The 9,887-nt window shown below is 45.7% G+C and overlaps 1 protein-coding gene across 1 annotated transcript in view; it reads left to right on the forward strand.

The window, feature by feature from the left end:
• srgap3 (SLIT-ROBO Rho GTPase activating protein 3) overlaps positions 1 to 7,594 on the forward strand; it is a 26,912-nt gene extending 19,318 nt beyond the window's left edge. The window contains exons 10-20 of the mRNA XM_069153876.1: positions 429 to 531; positions 1,294 to 1,354; positions 1,885 to 1,962; positions 2,071 to 2,205; positions 3,531 to 3,636; positions 3,929 to 4,156; positions 4,286 to 4,359; positions 5,687 to 5,867; positions 5,953 to 6,102; positions 6,185 to 6,501; positions 7,506 to 7,594. Coding sequence (XP_069009977.1) covers positions 429 to 531; positions 1,294 to 1,354; positions 1,885 to 1,962; positions 2,071 to 2,205; positions 3,531 to 3,636; positions 3,929 to 4,156; positions 4,286 to 4,359; positions 5,687 to 5,867; positions 5,953 to 6,102; positions 6,185 to 6,500 — 1,432 coding nt within the window. The 3' untranslated portion in view covers position 6,501; positions 7,506 to 7,594. The remainder of the gene's footprint in view (positions 1 to 428; positions 532 to 1,293; positions 1,355 to 1,884; positions 1,963 to 2,070; positions 2,206 to 3,530; positions 3,637 to 3,928; positions 4,157 to 4,285; positions 4,360 to 5,686; positions 5,868 to 5,952; positions 6,103 to 6,184; positions 6,502 to 7,505) is intronic.
• Positions 7,595 to 9,887: the final 2,293 nt, after the last annotated feature.

Raw genomic sequence — 9,887 nt, forward strand, 5'->3', positions numbered from 1 at the left:
TATTTCATAATAGTAGATAAAACAGCGCTTTTATGCACTTTGATATGTGTTATAATCAGAAATCAGAAATATATTTTCTATAGTTGAATTCTGTGATTTTTTTTCTTTTAGTAGGAATTACACGTCTTGTTTTACCACGTCACGCTGGGATTTCTAGTTTCAGTTTTATTATCTGAACAACTTGATATAACAACTATCAAATATGAATGATTACTTCTATGATTGTGTTTTTCACGAGTCAGTTTTGAGTTTTGCTCATCACAAACCATCAGTACCAATCAAATGGCTGAATTTCTTAAATTTGGAATAAAGTTTTTTCTCATTTCCATTATTCAAACTGAGTTGTTTTTTTGTAAACATTTTTATAGCTGCTTTTGACACTCCTTTGTTCCCATAGATTGACAGATTGTTGGTGTTTTTGTTCCCAGGCCCCCCACCCTCCCCCCTAAACCACAGAAAATGCGGAAGCCTAGGCCTCGCTCCGTCTATAACCATAAACTGTTTAACGGCAATATGGAGACCTTCATCCAGGTACCCTCTGTGGTGGTGTGTGACCCTGTGGAGCAGGAGGGGGGGGGAGCTTAGAGCCTTCGTCCTCAAACTCTTCCTCACTCCTGTCCCTCCATCATTATATAACGGCTCTGTTTAACCTTTAATCCTCCTCCTTCCTCCCTCGGCGGACCGAGCGGCAGTCAGCCGTCTCTTTATTTCCCTTCTCAACATCTCCGGCTCTCCTTTTTAAATCCTGAGCGGCAGCAGAGCGTCTGCTTCGTCCCTCTCTGCTCGTCTGCAGCTCTGCTGTCGCCGCTCCCTGATCTCAGACGGGTCGTCTGTCACCTGAGCTTTTCTAACTTTGTGCTTCTTTTGCCTCCTCTTCCTCTGCTGCTCTGTGCTTTGCTGCTGTCTGTCCCAGAGGGAGAAGGAATGCTCGTACCCGCATCCAGGTACCGCTGACGTTACAGAGTAAAGGATGCAAACAGGCTAAACTAAAACTATCTGACTAATAGGTGTCATTTATTTCTCCTGCTTGTGCTGCACATGCATGCTTTTATTTTTCACACCTCTTAAACTTTTTTCATATCAGACTGCTGCAGTCTTCCATCTCCTAAATCATTTTTTTGTGATTTACTGTTATTATAGTACATATTTCAAGGTTAATATTGATTGTTTAATTCCTTTACACACTTAAACATTCAACTTTACATATATCTTACTATGTATTTGTGTATAACTATTTTTTTTATTAAAATTTGCCTTGTTTCTATATGAATTTTGTGTATTAATGATTTTCAGGATTCAGGTCAACCCATCCCGCTGGTGGTTGAAAGCTGCGTCAGATACATCAATCTGTACGGTGAGTCTCACATCGAGCTGCTTCTCAGTAAAAAAATAAAGAAAACGTAAGAAGTTCTTTGAAAACTCATAAGAAGTGAAATTAGCAGCTGGACGAGAAAATCTATTTCCACAAACATCCGACCCCCGATGATCCAACGAGCTTGTAGCAATAGATCCAACACAAAGACATTTGAAAGTCCCCATTGGTCTTTGTTTAGTCAGCCCCCCCCCCCCCCCCCCCCCCACACACACACACACACATTATAACTCCTCCCCGTCTACCTTCACATCTGTCTTGAGCTCATTGCTCCAGCCTGCAGGCCTCTCTCCTCTGAATCTGGACCTAATGAAACTCCAGAAACCTGATTAGAGCCTCTAACTGGAACCACATGCTGCCGGCTCGCCGAGGGGCCCTCTCCTGGAAAAATACGCATCTCCCTTTATGACCGCGTTACACTTCCTGCTCTGTGTTTTCTGTTTTCTGTAGGCGTTCATGAAGCTGGCGGCTTGATTTGGAGATAATGATGAATCTGAATCTGTTTCTCTCAGGGTTGCAGCAGCAGGGCATCTTCCGTGTGCCGGGATCCCAGGTGGAGGTCAACGATATTAAAAACTCCTTCGAGAGAGGTGGGTCGGTTCATTCCTTCCTCTCATGCCACAAATACTTAAACAGGGTGAAGTCGTTTGAAACCTTTTTCAGCTCAAAATGAAAGCTCACCTGTTTTCCTGAACCAGGTGAAGATCCTCTGATTGATGACCAGAACGAACACGATATTAACTCGGTGGCCGGCGTGCTGAAGCTCTACTTCAGAGGACTGGAGAACCCCCTGTTCCCCAAGGAGCGCTTCCTGGACTTCATCTCCACCATCAGTGAGTCAGAAGGAAACGTTTCAGGGAGCTGTGCGTTGGAGCTCCACCCTCAGTGAGACACACAGAGATCAGAGGACACAAACACAGTAGAGGTGGAGCTCCACCCTCAGTGAGACACACAGAGATCAGAGGACAGAAGCACAGTAGAGGTGGAGCTCCACCCTCAGTGAGACACACAGAGATCAGAGGACAGAAACACAGTAGAGGTGGAGCTCCACCCTCAGTGAGACACACAGAGATCAGAGGACAGAAACACAGTAGAGGTGGAGCTCCGCCCTCAGTGAGACACACAGAGATCAGAGGACACAAACACAGTAGAGGTGGAGCTCCGCCCTCAGTGAGACACACAGAGATCAGAGGACAGAAACACAGTAGAGGTGGAGCTCCGCCCTCAGTGAGACACACAGAGATCAGAGGACACAAACACAGTAGAGGTGGAGCTCCGCCCTCAGTGAGACACACAGAGATCAGAGGACAGAAACACAGTAGAGGTGGAGCTCCGCCCTCAGTGAGACACACAGAGATCAGAGGACACAAACACAGTAGAGGTGGAGCTCCGCCCTCAGTGAGACACACAGAGATCAGAGGACACAAACACAGTAGAGATCTCGCAGACCTGGAAACAAACGACGGCTCAAAATTAGATCGATAACATAAATACAATATTTTCAGCTGGACCGCAACAGAGAGGGGCGGAGCTATAAAGCAGATTGGCTGAATGCTGCACCTTTTCAAATTAGAAGCCCGAAGGGAAACACTGTTATTTATTTGTTAAATCTGATATTAGAAGGATTTATTTGACCCTTTTTAAAGTAATTTGACCGCACAGGCGCTCAGCTATGTGAATAACTGTTACTAAACATGAGGAGCTCTCAGAGGTAAAAAGGTTGGAGACTCCTGATCTACAGTTTCTTGGAGACTCGGCTGTAGTGAAGAGGAGAAGGAGATGCAGCACATGGAAACGATCTGAACACCGTCGCTGTCTGCCTGATGTTTCACGGCGAGCCGGTCGGAGGAGACGCATCAGTCTGCCATGTGGAGGTTCAGAACAAAATAATTCCCCCACTTATCGTCTAATCACCCGGTTCACCTCGGGGGTCTGAGGAGGCAGATTAGCGTGTCGAAATCTCTGCTGCCTTCTGCTTCAACACTGCGGCCCAGTTCGATCATTGTTCCACAGCAGGATCTGGTTTTTATTGTATTTCGGTGTTATAAGTTGGGAGGAAACTAAATCGGATATTTCCAAAGCTTTATATTTGTCTGTTCTTCATTACAAAGTAAACCAGCATCGGTTCACCTCTCTGTTTCTGCCGTCTGTGTTTCAGAGCTGGAGTCCGGCGCCGAGAGAGCTCATCACATCCAGCAGATCGTCGTGACTCTTCCTCGGACCATCATCATCGTCATGAGATACCTTTTCGCTTTTCTCAATCAGTGAGTCGCCTGAAGCTAAAGTCAGAGCACACAGACGAGTGTCTGCAGATTCACCACAGAGGATCTGACACTGTAGCTCACATGCTAATTTAATGAAAGGTTTGGAAGCTCCTATCTGACGCTGCACTTCGACTTCACATCTTCTCTCCTGCCCACGCCTCCTCGTTAGTTCTGCTCAGCTGGAGCTTCTCGATGAAGAACTTCTTCTGAATGATTTGATTTACTCCGAGTGCTTTGTGGCTGATCAGAAGGTGCATTTAATATGTTAATATGTTCCTGCTGTGTCCCTCAGTCTGTCCCAGTACAACGACGAGAACATGATGGATGCGTATAATCTGGCCATCTGCTTCGGCCCGACCTTGATGCCCATCCCGGACGGTCAGGATCCCGTGACGTGTCAGGCGCACGTTAATGAGGTCATCAAGACCATCATCATCCACAACGAGGTCATCTTTCCGAACCATCGCGAGCTGGACGGGCCGGTGTACGAGAAGTGCATGACGGGGGGGGAGGAGTACTGGTACGTACCGACACCAGCCAAGTAGACGGCTGTCGTTCTGTCAACTCTGAGAATCCAGCAGCTAATTCTCTTCTTAAATATTGGTATTGTTCATAAAATGTCTGAATGTGTTGTTTATTTTGTGTTTAGTGACAGCCCCCACAGCGAACCAGGAACCATCGATGAGGTCGATAATGGAACTGAACCACACACCAGTGATGAAGGTTAATACATCAGTATTTTCTGTTTATTATAAAGAGGCTTTGTATTATCAGGGTTTGTTTTGAGCTTCGCTCTGTGTTCACGATATAATGAGATGAATATTAGATTTACTGCTGTTACATTTGGTGCAGGCATTCATGGTTCCCAGAGGATGAACCATTGATGCACTCTCAGTCACTGGGCGGATTACCATCAAATGTGGTGCAGATATTTATATTTCCATCATAAAAGATTGTCAGGGGGAGGAAAGTTGTAGTGACTGAACACCATTAAACTTTCTCTGCTGCAAAATCAAACATGTTTGATCAAAAAAAAAAAATCCCAAAACAGCTGATTTAAGTTTCCCATCAGAATAAAGAGTAAAGATTTGATGTTTCCGCCTCGTTCATTAGGACTGAGAGGTGAGCAGGTTCCTAATGTTTGCAGCTGAAGGCAGGTTGAGTAAACAGTATTGGCATGTGGCGATGCCTCTTTGATCCGTGTTTCTGTGTGGATGGGACCCCCCCCCGCCCCCCCCCCCCCCGCCCCCGCCCCACCATCGCCCCTCCACCCCCCCGCCTGCTCTTTGTTTGGTGGTACTCAGCAGTTCTCCCGGGACTTTCTCTCCTTTGTGCTGTGTTTCCTCCTCTGAGCTTTGAATACAGGAATGAAACACAGTCAGATCTGCTGCCGCCGGTGACGATCGCTACGGTTACCGTGTTGTCTTCATCAGTGATGGCTGCTGACCCTTCACCTGGAGAACAGATCAAAGACTCGTTGCTTCATGGATCTTCTCTTCTTTCTGGCCTTAACGCTGACACTCTTGTTTAACATCGTGGCTCTGATGTTGCGGTCGTTCAGTTTCAACGTAGGAATTGTTGAATAACGAGTTCATCACCTGCTGAGATGACGGCAGACTTTCTCTTTTTATTCGTTTAGAATTGACATCAAATGTAAAAAATCGGCTGCTTTTCGGCCTGCTGATCTCAAACGGTCCTCTGTAACATCCAGGACAACCTCTGGTCAGATTTTCAAAATAAAACCGTCTGGATTTTCTCTTTAAATGTTTTTTTTCTTGCTCAGAGCTGATTACAGCTGATAGTTAACCGTGACTGACCCCTGCTGGCCACATGCTGTAATACACTTCAGACATGTTTTCACCTAAACAAAATTTTGTCACACATTATGTAGAATAGTCAGTTTTGATTGTCATTATCCTTGATTAAAAACATCATGTTTTGGATTACACCAATTAGTTATTCCTTTATTTTAGGCGCTAATATGTTCTGTTTTTGTTGATCATGTATCTTGTTGATTTCTCTGATGTTCCTCCACCTGTTGGTGTTTCAGAGGTGGAACAGATCGAAGCCATCGCTAAGTTCGACTACGTGGGCCGCAGTCCTCGGGAGCTGTCCTTCAAGAAGGGAGCGTCTCTGCTTCTGTACCACCGAGCGTCGGAGGACTGGTGGGAGGGGCGTCACAACGGCGTGGACGGCCTCATCCCCCATCAGTACATCGTCGTACAAGACCTGTACGCGTGAAGTATTGTTCTTCTCTGAGATGTTTTTTAGTGACTGCATCATGACGTGTTGTGTGATGGGACTCCTGTCTTCCAGGGATGACGCTTTCTCCGATAACCTCAGCCAGAAGGCCGACAGTGAAGCCAGCAGTGGGCCGCTGCTGGAGGATAAAGCTTCTTCTAAAAACGACGCCCCGTCTCCGTGCGAGCCGTCGCCTGATTACACCTTCGGAGGCGTCATGGGGAGGTGGGCATCATCTTCATGCTCTAAAGCTTTGTAACACTGACTCCTTCCTGACTGACAGTTCTGATCTGATCCGTCTCCTCAGAGTCCGCTTACGTTCCGACGGAGCTGCGATCCCGCGTCGTCGGAGCGGGACGGACACGCACAGCCCGACCCGAGGGGCCGACACCCCCGCCGCGGGCCGCCGCCTGTCCCAGCAGCCCCCGCAAGGTGTCCATCAGCAAGGCCCGCATGGAGAGCCCGGAGAAACGGCGCCTCGGCACCTTTGGAAGTGCAGGAAGCATCAACTACGCGGACAGGAAGGCCTATCCCGAGGGCCACCCGCTGAGACCGGTACCAGGGGCGACCCGCCACAGCAGCCTCGGGGACCACAAGTCTCTGGAGACCGAAGCTCTGGCTGAGGTGAGGGGACACTTTATGTTTCCTTGTTTCTACCTATCTGTCCTTCATTAAATAGAGTAACTGCAATCTTTGATTTTGAGTTGTTGAAAATATGAAATTGTTATTGATCAAATAAAATAATATATGAAAATATTATATAAATCCCGTTTGGTCAGATGTGAAGTTTCAGATGGAGGCAAAAAGAGTAAATCTGTTTTTTTTGGCATCAGATAGCAGCAGAAAAAGAGTCGGACATTTATCCTGTTCATTGCAGGCAGACTGGGTTGGTTTGGATCGGGTTGGTTTGGTTTGGGTTAGTTTGGATCATGCTGGTTTGGTTTGGATCTGGTTGGTTTGGATCGTGCTGGTTTGGTTGGGGTCGGATTGGTTTGGGTTGGTTTGGATCGGGTTGGTTTGGTTTGGTTTGGTTTGGTTTGGATCGTGCTGGTTTGGGTTGGTTTGGTTTAGGTTAGTTTGGATCGTGCTGGTTTGGTTTGGATCGGGCTGGTTTAGATCGGGTTGGTTTGGTTTGGATCGGGTTGGTTTGGATCAGGTTGGTTGAACAGTGTCAGACCTCCTGCTGCAGCCGTCTGGAATAAACTGTCAGACTTTCTCTGTGTGATTGACAGGAACTGAAGAGTTTGCAGAATATTGAATAATAAGTCACATTAAGGAGCAAAGTTCCAGATTTGTTATTGATGAGTGTGTAAATAAACATTCATCAGTGTTTCATATAGAAATGGTTTTGAATAATTAACAGGAGCTCAGTAGAACAATTTAAAGGACAATAGTGTGTTTCACGCATATTTTACATCATAATTAACCCTGTTGTAAACAATGAGCTGCAGTTTACCACATTTAAATGTACCTCATAATTTTGGATATATTTTGTTTCCCAATTTTGAACGATATGATGGTTTAGGACATAAAAATGATCCATTCACAAAACTTCCTGAGGTTGTGTAATCCATCGCAGTGAGCATACGCTCTTCATCGTTCTGTCCTCCTCCTCCTCATCTCTGCAGGACATAGAGAAAACGATGACCACAGCCCTCCATGAGCTTCGAGAGCTGGAGCGCCAGAACACCGTCAAACAGGCTCCGGACGTGGTTCTGGACACCCTGGAGCCGATGAAGAACCCGGTGAGCTCGGAGCCCGGCAGCCCGCTCCACACCATCATGATCCGTGACCCGGACGCGGCCATGCGCCGCAGCAGCAGCTCCACCTCCGAGATGATGACCACCTTCAAGCCGGCTCTGTCCACCCGGCTGGTCGGCGCTCAGCTCCGCCCGCCGCCCATGAGGCCGGTGCGCCCGCCTCCGACGCAGCACCGCTCCAGCAGCTCCAGCTCGTCGGGGGTCGGCAGTCCCGCCGTGACGCCCACCGAGAAGATGTTTCCTGGCAACAACCCGGCTGCAGGTTCCAACATGAACATCTCCAGTGATGGAGATAAGTCGGGAACCATGTAGCACAGGGGGAAAGTCAAAGTCAGGGAGAGGTGACAGGAAACAGAAGCAGATATGATCCTCTCTGTTTTCTGCTGTAGTTCGTTACCATGGTGATGAAGCGGCGGAAGGAGCTGCAGAGGTGTGACGGCGTGAAGCTCAGCTCGCTTCGAAACTTTATTTAACGTCAGTAAATGTGCAGAAGGATATTTGGTTTATACCTCAGTTTAAACGCAGAGCCGTGTTCTCGTTTCAGAGACACGTCACGCGTGAAATCTGAAACGCTGAAATACAACGTCTGTTCAGCGTTTAGGGAACAGGCCTCTCGTCTGTACATACTTGAAGCCTTCATGCTTTTCTTTCTGTATGATAATATAGTGGATGTTCAGAGAAGGAACCACATTTAAATCTGCATGCAGGGATGAGAGGTGATAAAGGAAACGTTGAGGAATTACCGGGAAGAAGCCTGATAATCATTGTAAGAAGAAAAAGTCACACTTGCTGAATGAATGAATTATCAGGAAGCAGAAGATGCAGAAGAAACAGGAGTTCAAAGTCTTTCATGATCTCATGGATGCAAAGAATTCATCACGATCATGTTTAATAAATCAGAATAATTAATGATGTACTCACCTAAGTTCACGCTTTAATTCGTCTTGTTCATGCTTGAGATCATGACTCAAAGACTTTGACTGATTTCATGAGCTGTTATTACATGAATTCATTCACCCTTAAATGAAGTGATACCGAATAAATAATTCTTTAAAACCTCCTGATGAAACACAACTATGAAAACTAAAAAGATATCTAAATATTGGAAACAGTAATCCATATGTCTGTAATCACTGCAGCAGATTCACGATCTCTGCATGAAGATAAATACATGACTAGTCAGTACGACAATAGGCATCCTCCATGTTTTTATTATATCCTGTATATGACATCAGTAATGTAGGAATCCTTGTACAAAAATATATAGCCTGTAATTTCTATGTGTTTATGGTGTACAGGTTAATACAGAAAAAAAAGGCAAAGGGTTGGATCATAAAACACCTTTCAATCATCTCCAGTGAAATGTTGTTTACTGTAAAATAGAAATCATGTTCTGTGTGTTGGATTGATTTGGTAAAAAAAAACTGTAGAAATCTGATGGATGCGACCGCAGAGGAGGAACAAATGTTCTCCATCAGTGTTTCCTGTTCACGTCTGATTTTATTCTAGAAAAAGGAGCAGTGAGAAATGTACCATGCTGTTTTCACGCAGAGGAAGCTGAGCAGCAGATGATGTAATGAACTCTTCTTTTGCTTTTCTTCCCCGATCGGTGCAGTTTTAAGTTAAACGAGAGCCGGTCGGTGTTTCCGTCGCTCGTCACTGCTCGCTGCTCCGTTCTGCATGTTTTGCCGTGTGACCGACGTGACGTCACACTCGACCGTCAAACACTCCGATTTTATTCAACATTGGACCGAGTGAGAAAGCGGCCTTAATGTTTACGGGGTTGATATCATGAATGAAGCCTCTTGTAGCAGTTGTTAAAATAAAATGAATGAGAACTAACAACGCTTGATTTAGCAACAAAAAAACAACCACTTGACTAACTTGATTCTTAGCATGTGAACCAGGCACTGACTCCACCGTAGACTGCAGACAAACTGAAAATATTTGCTTGTTGTCAATGTTTACTCTTTAATCGTCGCAGACAGATGCGTTCATGTGCAGGATGGAGGATTATTAACAACAGAGTTTGTACAGCTAGTAATTTTTTTTTTAAAAAGGTCACTATAGCATTTAAAGTCCTGCGGTGCACCCACACCCCCTGCTGGTTCCCACTGGTATTACTTCCTCCTGTGATGAACCTCTCAGGCATTATATGATCTGGAGCTGATATTATCCATCTTATTGTCATGGTTACAGTTTTTTGCACCACTTGAAAGTTAATGTTTAAAAAAAAAAAATGCATTCGTT

The sequence above is a fragment of the Embiotoca jacksoni genome, unplaced genomic scaffold, assembly GCF_022577435.1.
Source record: "Embiotoca jacksoni isolate LCO1_2020_lvr unplaced genomic scaffold, fEmbJac1.0.p SCAF_1, whole genome shotgun sequence".
Lineage (NCBI taxonomy): Eukaryota > Metazoa > Chordata > Actinopteri > Embiotocidae > Embiotoca > Embiotoca jacksoni.